Source organism: Haliaeetus leucocephalus, unplaced genomic scaffold (assembly GCF_000737465.1).
Source record: "Haliaeetus leucocephalus isolate CR32 unplaced genomic scaffold, Haliaeetus_leucocephalus-4.0 Scaffold526, whole genome shotgun sequence".
Taxonomy (NCBI): Eukaryota; Metazoa; Chordata; class Aves; order Accipitriformes; family Accipitridae; genus Haliaeetus; species Haliaeetus leucocephalus.
The window spans coordinates 7,866,097-7,880,238 of NW_010972962.1; the positions used below are offsets into that span (position 1 = coordinate 7,866,097).

A 14,142-nucleotide genomic window follows, 5' to 3' on the forward strand; every position below is an offset into this window, starting at 1 on the left:
TTAGAAGATGGGGACAATATCTAACATACAAAAGGGGCACCACTGCCCAGGGCAGCTTGCCCTTGCCACAGAATCGTTCTGGGGAGGCTGTCCTGTCATCTTTAACTAAAGGGGATACTGGGACAGAAGTGGTGTCTCCCCAGCCTGAAACAAGGGCTTGCAGAAAAACTGCAGAGGAAAGAGTCAGAGATTCTCTGTTTCTAGCCAACAGAAAAAGCAGTAAAGAAAGAGATATTCAGACTTCCAGCTAACTTTCTCAAATTCTGATAGGACTGCCTCCTATGCCAGATTGGTGGTTTGCTCTACCTCCACCTATTCTTCCATGTCTTTTTATTACAGCCTAATTCCATATCTTTCAGGTTTTTCTTCCTCACTCTCTCCATCTCACATGCTTCCCTTCAGGGTCCCCTCAACACCCACACAAAACCATGGAGTTACCTTGACTGACTGCTACCATGCAGATCACTCCTGCTGGGGGCTACTTTATCTACTTAGATTGGAAGCTCTTTGGAGCAGAGATTGTCATCACTCTGCCCGTACAACGCCTAGCGGAAAGAGACTTCTTTTGATCAGTCCTCTGGCACTACTGTAATAAGCATGATTAATAAAGTATCTGTCTATACTCATAGATGGGAATGCTAGGACTATGTGCGAACAAAAGCAGGTTCAGCTTTTGTAACACTGAATCCATGAAATTTCAACCAACAGATGACCATGTAACAAATGGAATATTTAGTAGGAAACAGCAATCTGACTTACTTTGCTCTCTTGGCCATTTCATTGCCATCCCAGCGGGGGCTGTAAGGGTAATTCTTCTGGGCCTGGGAGTACAGCTGGCCACTGTTAGTGAAGTGGTAGACAGACTGAAATGTTAGGGTTGGTTGATCTCGAGGAAAGTACAGGGGTAGGTCAACTAAAATAAAAAAAAAAAAAAAAAAAGAAGTGTCACAAAAATACACCATTGCATTTTTTTTCCTTTTTTTTTTTACTGGGAATATATCATTCCTTTCTATTTTCTATTGGTGACAGAAAAGGAGAAATTGTTGATTACTTCTAAAATACATTTCTGTATTTCTTATAAGTAATGATTCCAACATATTGCTGTATGGGATGCTTTGCTTTATCAAACGTTTTTGTAAAGTACATAATTAGAAAACTGTTTAGCTAGTGTATTTCTATGCTCATCATAACATTTACACATGATTATTTTGTTATAGAAAAAAACGCCACAGTTATTTTCCTTTATAGTGAAATTTTCCATTTCAAAAATTCACAAAATACATTCTGTTTGGAATGCTTTCCATTCAAGAAACAAATTCCTCTATCTGCTTCAGCCAATTTATTTTAGTACCCCAACGGACACCATTCTCATTTTACAGCCGTGTGAGACCTGAAGTGGTTAAATGATTTGATAAAGCATGTAGAAAGATTCAGTCACATGAGTTGGAAAAGATCTCAACGTGCTGTCATCTGCTAGATAAAATAACTCCCACAAAATGAAAAACACACTGCGAAGTCATTAATACCCAAAATATCTCACTAAAAATAAAAATCAGAAACTCTTAGTTCTCTTTGCTTATTGCCGTCTCATGATCAGCTAGGTCTGGCCGAACAGTAAAATTGACTACAACAGTTAATAATACAGTCAGAAACTGGTTTTTAGCTTTTTCTTTGCTACATTCACAGTTTAGATTTTCTTTGTCTACTTTTGATTTCAGGAGGCTTCAGAAATCTGTAAACTGAGTTATGACAACAGGCTAGAATTATTTACATTAAATGTCTAATCTAACACCAAAACTAAAAGAAGAATGTGCGTTTCTTTTAAAGGTGTAGACTTCATTTATAAAGCACCTACGACCATACTTTTTGTTATCCTCCAGATCAGAATTCTTTAATTCTGCACAATGAAAAAACACTGCAATAGAACAGTAACTCCCTGTAAATCTTAAATAAATCTTTTTTCTATTGGTGTAGCAATGAGTGAAATAAATTAATAAGGTCATAATTCATTCATATAAGCCTGGGTTTTCAGCATTCTCTCTGTCATTTCACAGTCCTTTTTCAAGAGAAGGAAAAGACTCCTAAGTTAATAAACAGGTTGTAATAGCTGAAGTAGGAATCAAAGCAGGTGGCAACATCAGTACAAACAGAATTTGAAGAAAGCAAAAGGAACATTACAGGCCTAAACCCATCCTCAGGCGGAACAGAATCTCCCCTCCAATATGCTTGGTAATGCACTGTATTTTCTACTTTTAAATGCTTCATGGAGCAGAGATTCCAGCACTTCCTTTGAAATCTCTGCTCATAGACTGAGATATAAGTGTAAGACAGGTTTTATTTTTCCATATCCCATGCTATCATCCTGCTAGTTCCTTCATTTTTCAGTTTTTCTAATCATGTCTGAATACTTGGATGTGCATCAGCCGCACCATAGCTCCTTTTTCCCTAAATTACCCTCCAAGCTCTAAAAGTAAAACTGTTTGTAGCCATGAAGTACATAAAACCAAATGCAATATTCCAGCCATAGTCTCAAAATACAACAAATCACTGCGGATGACAGCGTTTGCTCAGTTCATGACCCAGTGTCTGAGCCACACGTGATAACTCCCAGAGTCCTGGTGACTCAGCTCACACAGCAGCTTCCAGCAGATATTTAAGCGGTAATGACATGGGCAGTGTTTTGCTAATTTCAGGGCAGATCACTGCTGTAACAAAGGTTAGATTCAAAGATTGCTCTGCCAAATTCCTCTTTAAAACATGATTATTAAGTAACAAGCCTGAAAAACATTTGTGTATTGAGGCCATTTATCAGCAAACAAGCTGTCTCCTCCCCTCACAGATGGTACATGTGTGCCACAGCCTTTGAAGGACTTCACTGTGGAAAAGAGTATGAAGCAAGGAGACAGGCTCTCTGTTTCGACATTATAAATATACTTCTTCAGCTCCAAGTGCTTAAACTCTGTTCCTCTAGTGCATCTTTTTCCATCTGAAGCACCAACTCCTTAAAGGAAAACTACTCAGTATACTTGTATATTTTATCACTGTGTGAAAGGAATAACAAACTCTAGCAAAACACTCGAGCACTAGTTTAGTCTTTATACTTAACTTTTTACTTGAGAATTTTTAACTTTCATTAACTTTCCTTTGAAAACCTCTGTCTACGTAACTGGGCCAAGCAGCAGCAGTTTTCTTCCTGTTACCTAAAATTAAAGGTTTGCACTTAAGAGAAAGTATGTAGCACTAGAAATGCAGTTTAAATGGATAATCAAGACATCGCTTTCACTACAGAGACACTTCCACTTATTATGAGAAGCCTTTATTTTATAAAAGTATTATTACAACAAAGGTACCACCAAAATATAACAGAAAACATGTTCTTCTTCTATTAACCAAAACCTGTATAGGAATTTTCAGGAATTACTTACATTATAAACTGTTAAATCAAATAATCAAATTAGATTTAAAATTGTGCATCCCACATCTGGCCAACAGCAGTATCACCCTGAACTGCAAGTGAAGTTTTGAAAAATTTGACCTGCCTCTGATTTCTAACACTACCCTTCACCTAAAATTGCCAAACTCCCATTTTTCTAACCCAACCGCTTCCTTAATACAAGGTGTGAGATGAGCCCAGACCAAGTAAAAAAACCTGTCCGTAATTCTGGAACACAACCACACCTTTTAGGTCTTTTAGACCAGTAAACAGGAAATAGCCTTGAGTTTTAAAGTGTTATAGATATCTCAAGGTAACCAGCTATTATTTCAGCAGTAGGAAGGGAAGACAAGAACTTGCTTCCGTCGCAGTAGATGCCCGTCCATTGACACTGTGTGTGTACAGAACACTTGGATTTGGGGTGAAGTGTTTTATCATACATGAAAAATAAGCAAATACCATTGGTAATCAATGCTAGCAAGGTGCTTTGAAGATAAACAGTCAAATTCTGCTCGTATTTGCAATTAACATTTTTACAGGATAGCACAGGTGGATATAGAAAATTTTTTATCTTGGTGATTTATACAATCTGACTCTCAATATGTGCATTAATACGAAATCAGATCTGCTTTCATGCAATACACAAGGTGGCAAAGGCAAGTGTTATCATAATTACATTCCAGACAATATTTGCACTTTCTCATGAAAAATGCATCACAGTTAAAAACAACACACTGCTTTTTAAAATCAACACCTGAACTAGGCAAACTATAAAAGCCCACTTTGGTTTGGCATGCTAGTTACCCAAGAACTACAAAAACGTATTCATGTTGAATACAAGTACTATTTCCAAATAACAGCTGACTCACAAAGTACCCTGGTGATATGTCTGCAGAAAATAAGCAGATGACTCATGTCTGTAAATTCCTGAAAGTACCAATAGACCCCTTGCTTAGTCATCTTTTGCTTGGATGCTGGGTTCACGAGCTCTGTAAACTATAATGAGGGATCTAGCTCTTAGTAGGGCGCTCTCTCCCTTTTTTCCTCTCTTCTAAACAGTGCAAATTATCTCCCTAAAAATAACTTAATCTATGTAAATGAGTCACTTCAACTAGCAGGCTTATACAAGTCATGCAGTTAGCAGTAATATTTGGTTATGAAGGTAAAAATCTTACTGTCAAACTCAGATTTAAAATGAAAATTATGTCAGAGGAAGTCCCATTTACCCCTTCTCTCACAGAAATAGAAACATTTCCTCCGGAAAATTTAAACAATTAGCTCATTCAGGAAAGTAAAGCTTTCTAATTCAGTTTCATGCTCAAAGTAATTTAATCCTGATGATTTCTTACTTTCCTAAGCATCACACTATTAATATAAGAGGAGCTCAAAGAAGCAGACTAGAGAAAGAAGCCAATACCATAGTAAAACACTGCTTTCTCCTATGTTACAATTTACAGATAATTTTTTAAAAGTCAAGTTTTAGAAAGCCATAGTGTGGGGAAAATCATGCCTTTATGAAAGCTCTACATGAGCAGAACTTGGAGGGCTGTTTTGGGTAATTAAGCATTGAGTAAATTCTTCAGTGATTGAACCCTAATTTTCCCACACAGTTCATAAGAAAGCAAAAGAAAAAGGACTTGCTTGTTGAGAATGAGTCATGTCGTAAAGAAACTTAATTACAGTTTATAAATAGTTGAAGTTGCTCTCTTTTTGAAACGTAAGAAACTATCGAGAAGTAACACACAAATTTGCTTCTCTTGACTTAGTTAGCATTTAATACATACATATATTAAAAACTCAGTTATCTTAAAGCCAAAATCCTGATTCATTAATAACTAAAAAAACTGTGCAATGAATCAGTAAGGTTTAATTGTTCATTTTCTTAAAGAACAACCATCTGAGATCTGGAACAGGTTACCTAGTTTGTTAAGGTTATGTCAACAACTACAGAGTTGATTTCGACAGTCTTATTAACTTTAAAGTAATATCTTTAGCATCTAATTTTATAGCTTTTTAAACAGGGTATGAAATGTGGAAGGGATGTCTCGGCAAAAGCATATGCCAGTGCTGCTATGGGATTTCTGAAGGAAAAATGCTTAGGAAAAAAATGCAGGTTTACCCCACACCTTTAAGTACTGGAGAGAAGACAAGGAAAAACAAAACAATACTTGAAATGCATGCTGACCATACAAATATATCAAAGTACTTAGGTGGCAATATTTAGAAAATTTTCCATATACTGTTCCCCTGTTCTAGAGAATAGGTTTATTCTTCCTTTGTACAGCACTGGATAAATCTAGATATTTGTTTTCGCAGAAGTCAACATTTACTCACTGAATGTTACACACCGTTTGAATGCTTGGATGACACTATACTGGTTATCTTATTAACCTTCTGGATGCTTGAATCTGCTGCAGTTTATTGCACCCATAATTTGTTTTGCACTCAAACACTGACTGATCTGGATATTTTACTGCCGAGATTTTGACTTCTACAAGATTTCATTGCCTGCACAACGTTAATTCAATCTCTACTTGCTTTATGGAGCAAACACAAGATAACACAGTATTCTTTCCAGTTCAGCTCCCAGGCTGGACAGAGCTGGCTAAGGGAGACACTGTTTTGTTTTGTCCCATTTGACAGACTCCACCCCTGTGCACAACACTGCACAACTTACTGCGCAACACTGAACCCTTGCTCTGATTAAATATGTATTCATTCCTGCATGAGCTTTTCAATGTGGTGATTCTAATCACCGTAGGATATAATAGATACATAAAATATTTAAAAAAATTGTTTCACAGCACTCTCATAAGTTGAGAGGCTATTTAGGGATTCCAGACCAGGAATGAAGGAACAAGGAAAGGATAGTCAGCTTGTCTACTGATACTAAGTGCCAGCTTGTGGGACCCAATTCTTCTGAGATGTAACAGTAGATAATACTTATACAACCAAACTCAACTCCTTCCAACATTGGCTGTTCTAGTAGGTACTTCAGAATCAATGATTACTGAACATGTGAAAAGTTTTGTTTTAATTGTTTCACCAGAGAAACAAGAAGGGTACAGGGAAAGGAAAGATGTGCTAAACCCATATCTCCAGAGAACACTGAACAATCTTAGCGTGATACTATCTGTTCTCTTCCCGAAATCCCCTGACTCACTCCTTACTTATCATCCAGCTTTGGCCAGAGACTGCCTCTGCATTCAAGTACTTCTGATGAAGTAACTCATGGAAACAGGAAACACATATTCCAGGCTCCAGAACTGTCTCTTATTAGTATATATTCATCATCTTTTTGCTTGTTCTTTTTTTGGTTCACGGAATTTCACATTCTCTCTGCCTTTACTTTCAACTGAGCTCACACTGCTGGGAAAAACAACTCGTGGATTTGAATGCACTGCCTCAGACTGAAAAGTTCCTTGAACTCAGAGCTCTCCTGTTTTCACGATGTGTTAATGTGGATGAGACCCACGTGGATTTACAATGCAACTCAGTGGTAACACAGATACCGTTTTATATAATACCCCTTACACATCTATCAAGCTCTATTTTAAAAGGAAATTTTCTTGTAGGTTTTCTGACATGACTTCTCCTATGGGAAAGCTGTTCCAGACAGCCTGTATGATGGGTGAAAAATGGTCATCTAAGTTCAAGGGAAAACAGCTATCTTCACTTCTTACACAGAAGTTCCAGTACAGAAGGCCTTTCAGGAATCATATTGATCACTGTATCTACTGAGAAATCTGAAGAGATTCAGCCACAAGCATTTTGGGGATTGTAGTGGCTAGCACAAATCTCTGGAGGGCAGGATTTCAGGCTATTTTGCATAGCAAATCTTTCCTTGACTCTTCTGTGCCAAAAGTCTTTAGCTTACATTCTACTGGCAAAAAATGAAAGGGTGAATTTGGCTCAAAACACACAGAGAATTACAAAATGCCACAGCTATCTATCCTGCTTTGGTGTGTGATGATGTCGTCTTGCAAGAATGAGAGAGCAAGGATGACAAATAACATATCAATGGCATTAGTGTGGGACTTCAGGTTAGCAGAGCACAGTCATAGGAATTTGACTTTGTTAAATATTATTAGGGCTAACATCCCTTCTAGAGAAAAACAGGTTATTTGCAGGAAGATGCTATTTTGAAATTGACATTTCAAAATTTCAAATGTGAAATGAAAAGCTGTTTATGGAATTTTAGCTGAGACACTTATGACACTTTGGGTGTGTTGGTAATCACAGCTGCTTTTGAAATCATTAAGTCTGCCCTTGCTACGGGAAATACCCACCCCATTGGCAAAATGAACACTTGTGTAGTAGATGAGCAAGATGACTTATATACAAAATAATTCCATAAATACTATGAAAATACAAGTAAATACTATGAAAAATGAAACAACTATTGTTTTTTTTAACTGCATCAGAAATGTATCAACTGAATGTACAATATTTAACAATGGAAGATAAACATTGAAATGTGATTGTAATAATGTAAAAAATGCAATATTTGGGATTAGGACAATTTATGTGAATATATGAAATGCACAGCTCCTTGTTTTGTACTGGGAAATGGGTCTGGCAACAGAACTCGCTAAAGAGCCAGTCCTGAACTGCATTTGTATAATGATTGATCTCAACTAAATAAGATCTTCTTGACCTTTTTCAGCAAGTATAATATTCAAGAATGGGAAGGGAGCCCACTGAGATGTTTAGAAGACAAGGTTATTTAGAAGGTTATTAGGAAGAATACAGCTGGTATGAGAAAGGAGGAAAATGCTGAGGAACCTTTTCTTTAGCACAGGTTTAGCACAGAACGCGAGTTTGCTGACAGCAGTTATTGAAGGTGCTTGCAAATGCCCAGTTTGCAGTAACTTTGGTGATGTTCATTGTGACACTAAGGAATGCTTGAAGGAATCTAATCTTCCTTATTTTTTCCTCCTCCTTTTTTTTAATTGGACAGGAATGACTTTCAGTTATTGCCAGTCCAGGCTAGATTTGAAGTAAGAATTGGTTCTTCTTTTTTCAAAATTTTTGCACCAACAGTATGTCTCTTTTCCTAATGTGTCTTACGACATCACATCTATGGAAATGGCCAACTTCAAAGTCTCAGATACAGAAGTGGTTACTTTTAATTCCAGTGCTCTTAGACAGCCCTTAAATATTTCTGAAGAATAGAAACAATGAATTATGATGGATTAAACTATTCCAACACATTACAGAGAGTAGATTTGTTTACTTGTGGGTTTCAATGAGACTAGAATAAGTTTATTACTTAGTTCTCTTTGGTTTGGTTTGTTAGTTGTTTTTTGTTTGTTTGTTTTTTAAATAAAGTATGTAACCTGTTTTTATTTGAAGAGGATTGCATGACTGCTGTATCTATCTTGTGGTTCTCATTCCACTGATAATGGGAAGTACAATATAGTCTAGGCACCAATGGCAACTAGATTTATGATTGCTATTGTTTTGATTTTCTGTCAACATAGGAAGATGATATGGTTGTAAAAATATCCCATGTCTTTATCACAACCTGTATCTTTCTAAGTACCTCATCCTTCATACAAAACCAGCATTTTAAAAAAATGTGACAAAAATAGTTTAAATACCTTAAGTTATAGTCATGTGCTTCAGACAGAGTATCTAATTCTTTAGTTTTACAGAGGAACCAAGTAACAGATCAAATCAAGATACTCTTCAAGCAGTTTCCAGCTATGCAGTCAAAGACCATGAAAAAGTGATGTAACTTAACCTGAAAAATGCTTTATAATGTCTTCTTGCTTTTGAGTGTCATCACCCACCTCTACTATGTCCTACTTTTTTGGACTTTTACAGTAAGACTGGACTACCTCCTAAAAATGTCCCATGGAGTATCTCATAATCCTACATCAAGCCCAAAGAAATGTCATAATGGCCTCACAGGTCTTCTCCTTCTCTAATTTCTGTAACCATGATTATTTTAATTAAGAGAAAGGCTTTTTATTTTTACCTCACTAGCTTCAGCTAGTGACATCTATTTAGCTTTATTTTTACTTCAAATTCTCAAAGATCTTCATCGCTCCCCCCTTCTGTTTTTATTTCCTTTTATTGTTTCTGCTGTAACAGTTTCTATAGTAACTTCTCTAAGCGCTGATGAGATTGATGCTACTAAAAGCTGCCTCTTCTCCAACTGAATTGCTTGAAGCTTATACTTTAAATACAGTTGCAGTTGTTATGGGCGTGAAAAGCAAGCTGTGCCCTTTCCTGGCATGGCCATCACATGTTACTGGTGGAGAAAAGACGAAAACTTTTCCTTGGTTTTCCCAGTACAGAGACACATTGCTAAATGCTGAGAAGTTCTACAGTACTTTCCAGCAGGACAGGAAGACTTCTAAAGCATGTTTTTACCTGAAAAGCAGCTGTGCAAAAACATTTGGCTTCTCTCACCGATACTTTATTAAGCTTATGAGGCTTGCAAATAAGTTCTTTTTCCTGTTTTAAATGCTGCCTGGGATTTGAAAGGACACTGATTTATTTAATTCTCATCTGTGATCAGGGTGACATTATCCTGCAGGTCAAGAGGACCCTTTGCTGACACAAAAGGACCCTTTGCTGACACACATGCTATCCTGTTTTTTCAAGCTCTGCTCCATGCAGGCTTACAGCTTTCAAATCACAACGCAGTATAATCCTGCCTGACCCAACTAGCTGACTAAGCCGCTCCAGATATTTCTAAAGCTAAACTGAAATCTACTTTACTGCAATATAGGCCCATTGCAAGACAAATAGCAGGAACACAGCTCTAAGCTTCAGGAGACTTTGGGCCGTTCAGGGATGTTGCTCCTCCCATGGAAGAATCCTACAGGATAACGGTCCTGGAGAGAAGAGGGGTCCATGATCACCTCCTCCAAGCTCATGAATGATCCATCCTAATGAGCAGAAAGTCAAGCAATAGTAGCAGGAGGCCTACATGGATAACAAGGAGCTCCTGACAAAACTCAAACATAAAAAGGAAGCACATGAGATGTGGATACTCTGAGCATGCAGAGACCGGGTTGGCAATGTCAAAGCTCACCTGGAGTTGAATCTGGCAAGGGGACTTAAGGACAACAAGATGGGCTGCTATAGGAACAGAAAAAGCAAAAGGAGGACTAGGGAAAACGTGGGACTGCTGCTGAATGGGGCAAAGGAGACAGAAAAGCAGCTTAAGCACTCCCTCCTTTCCCCATGTAGACATTTAAGCATCTTTGTGACCGGTTCCATCTCTAAACCAAGGTGTATTTCTTCATATTAAAAAGTAAATTATATTTATCTATTTCCTAAAAGGCATGCAGCAGTCACCTTTGTGTGCCATTGCTGTGTCACATATGGGTTCTTAGAAAAAGTCTACTTTGGTGACAAATTAATTGTCATTGGATAGAAAGAGGAAGGAGATAGGGAAGAAGCATTCAGAAAATCTTTCTTTTCTTGATGCAGCTCTTATTTCTAGAAATTTTGTATCTCTAATAATCCCATGGTGTTCTGTATCATCCTATTTTTTTCTGAAAGCATTGCCTGATATTGAACCCAGGACTGATCCACGTGAAACCCATGCTCATCTTCTCCTTTCCAGACTGAAAACAAAATATTTGCTTTCTAATTGCTACTATGAGCAATTTTCAACTTGCCACATCTCACACCTTTAACGTAGTTCTCACCTTAGAGAAAAGCTATCTGTGAATGCCATGTGAGATGTCAAAATGTGCAGGCACAAGACATAGACATAGAGTGAGAAGAAAAAATACCACATTCTGTACTCAAGTCCCAACTCTGTCAATGATTTTTTCTGCAACCTAATCACTTTTTTCAAAAATTGAGTGGGTAAAATAGGATTATATCACTTCCCTATCTCAGGCATCTTTTCTGAGAATTTATTAGTTATCTGTCATATAATTGGGCACATAGTAGAAGTACTCAGATATATCTATTAGATAAGAAAAAGCAACAGTTCACTTTTCTGAAAAATGCAATTTTATAAAAAGTTATTACAAAACCTTTCAGTCCATTTGTTAAAGCGCTCATAGTTCCTGGAAGAACATCAATTAATGTCTACAGCAATATACTATAGTTTTAAAAGTAGGGCAAATATAGGCGTTTCTCAGAAATTGAAAAGGTAACATCCGCAGCAAAGTGACACTTAAAAATACTTTGCCAGTCCACCCATGTCAGGCCATCATAAAATACTTGTAAAACCTAATTCCTATCACAACAGTTGTTTCCTGTTTGTTACTGTTCATACCAAGTTTTATGAATTACCTTGTGTCCACTGTCCCTTTTTTAGCAGAATTAGAAATAGGAACCTAAAACTAGTTTATACTGAGTGATGTGATTACAAAATGAACACAGAGAAACAGAAGAAGAGGAAAAGAAAACCTTTGTTTTCAGGTTCACTTGCATCCATTATGAATACCTAAATATGGAAAATCTCATTCAGCTCACGTCCAAGTAAATACTCAGGATGGAATCAGAGGAACATGACGTTTAACATACTCTTAATGACAAAAATTAAATTATCAGCTTTCAATACGAATTTCAAACTAAATCTAGTTGGCAGCTTCCCTTAAAAATAACGGAGAAAAATACACAATGGAGAAAGATGATCAGCAAAAAGCTAATTAATTTTACAAACACTGCAATTCAGTTCTGGAATTAGCCCCTGCCTATGCGTAGTTAAGTGCAGAACTGTGCACCTGTGACTCAGGCACCTTTTCCATCACACTGTCTGATACACAACAGTATAGCATTTCTGCAGCTTTCCTTAACTTCAGTTAAGCGATACGCACCTCACTACACAGGAAGTGTCACAGAATGCTTTGTTTTGTGGTGATTAAAACAACGTACAAAGTTTTGAAGAGACCCCCCCCACTCTGCTCAGGGTACATTTTGCTGTAGGCAGAAAAACACGTGCTCAGGAACTTTCAAGACCAGATTCAAAGAAATACATGGTACCAACTAAAAGCTCAGAGAGTCAGAGGAAAAGACTGCCTCATGGGAGACATTTATCTGCTTGCTGAACATCAAAAAATTTCTCCCAAGCATTAGATCCAAATGGCTTTTGACTTGTGCTAGCCAGTTTTACATCACTTGGGCTTTGTTAATCTCCAGTTTCTCATTTAAGAACAAAATGACATCCCTATACAATCTTTGCAGACTTTTTTTGATTAGTGTTGAACTTCTCACACTGGACTCCTAAAACATGCATTTTGTTATGCTTGACATTTCTGCTGAACTATCCTGCTTTTATGACGCTATCAGACATCACTCCATTCTCCTATAACTTCTTATTCACATTGTCGTATTCTCTCTTTTTTCCTTCTCCCTTAGTTTTCACAGAGTCATAAATTTCCGTTTTCATTTAAGGAACAATGAGAAGAATAAAATAAAAGTACTATGAAAGGAAGCCAAAACACCTCGTTAGATAAAAGCTCACAGAAGCTATCTAATGTAAATATTCCACTCAACACTTGGCCCTTTTTCAGGAAACAACTGGGGCAGACGACAGTTTATTTTTCCATACCTTGTCTTGAAGAGGCTCCTCTTTCACAGTCAGACTAACTTCCCTGAATAAGTAGAACCAATGCAATCTTAATTTCCTCCAAAGATTTTTTGCTGGAATTTTAAGTGTTAAGACTGCCAGGCACTGATACTAATGAAGAGCAACTCTTGAAGACTATCTTCTTTTCAGGTATGTGAGCAAATCTTGCATGACAGAAAACTGAAAAAAATGTATCTCTAAAACTACCAACCCCACTCAAATGGTTATTCATACTCCAGTAGCGCACAGGAGTCATTGAGCATATTCCAACTGAATTAAATAATATATCAAAACAACAAACACTAGCTACTTCTCACATTTACATTTAACTAGACCTATAGGTCCTATATAACAGAGAGGGCTCTATGGCCAAAACTACAGGCAGATAAAGGTTTACTGAAATATTTACAGGAATGTTTACATGAAACAGTCTCATGTTCTGGGTTCCAAATTGCTTGGATAAACAAATTATTTCTTAAACATTTTTATTATCTCAGTGGCTGTGGAGTTAGTGTGGTAGGTATGTGATTTTTCAAACAGGAATCTGCAAAAGCAATTTAAAAAAGAATAAACACCATCTTTGATGAAAGAAAATACTTTTGCCTTCTCATATAAGCTCTCCCAAACCCAAATAGCAAACACTAAGCAATCAGACACATGTTCATCTAGGAAAAATCTTCCATTTAAGACTTTACCAAACCTCCTTGCTAGCCATTTACTACCACAAAGCCTAACTTGTTTATTTAAACAGCTGCTGGAGGAATAGATGAAGGGGCTGATGAATGCTCATTAGCTCTCTTCTGTTGACCTTCCAGAGGTGGGGCAATCTCCTTTAAAGGACAGAAAACATCTTAAACTACACCAGGTGCCTGAAAAATTAACATTTACCTAAATTCTAGGGATTATTGTTGCTCTACTGAATGATTAAAACAATATTTCAAGCCTAATGAGTTACTTCTGTTTGGAATGGGCCCTGATAGGAGGAGTTACTTCTTCAATGCAATTTTGTTTATTTACAGTGAGTGGGCATACATTCCTCTTTCCCTGAACACTACTGGAATAAACAGCACTTTCTTTGAACTGTAGTGTAAACTTGTCTTCCCAGCTACTAATGCTCTTTCCCAAAGCATTTTTCTCCGCCTCCTCCCAAGCCTCACCTGAC

The 14,142-nt window shown here is 37.2% G+C and overlaps 1 protein-coding gene across 2 annotated transcripts in view; it reads right to left on the bottom strand.

Annotated features, from left to right (window-relative positions):
• Window positions 1–14,142, bottom strand: part of BRE (brain and reproductive organ-expressed (TNFRSF1A modulator)) — a 180,877-nt gene that overhangs the window by 19,373 nt on the left and 147,362 nt on the right. For both annotated transcript variants that reach the window (XM_010576517.1, XM_010576516.1), the window contains one exon: window positions 760–913. In XM_010576517.1, coding sequence (XP_010574819.1) covers window positions 760–913 — 154 coding nt within the window. The remainder of the gene's footprint in view (window positions 1–759; window positions 914–14,142) is intronic.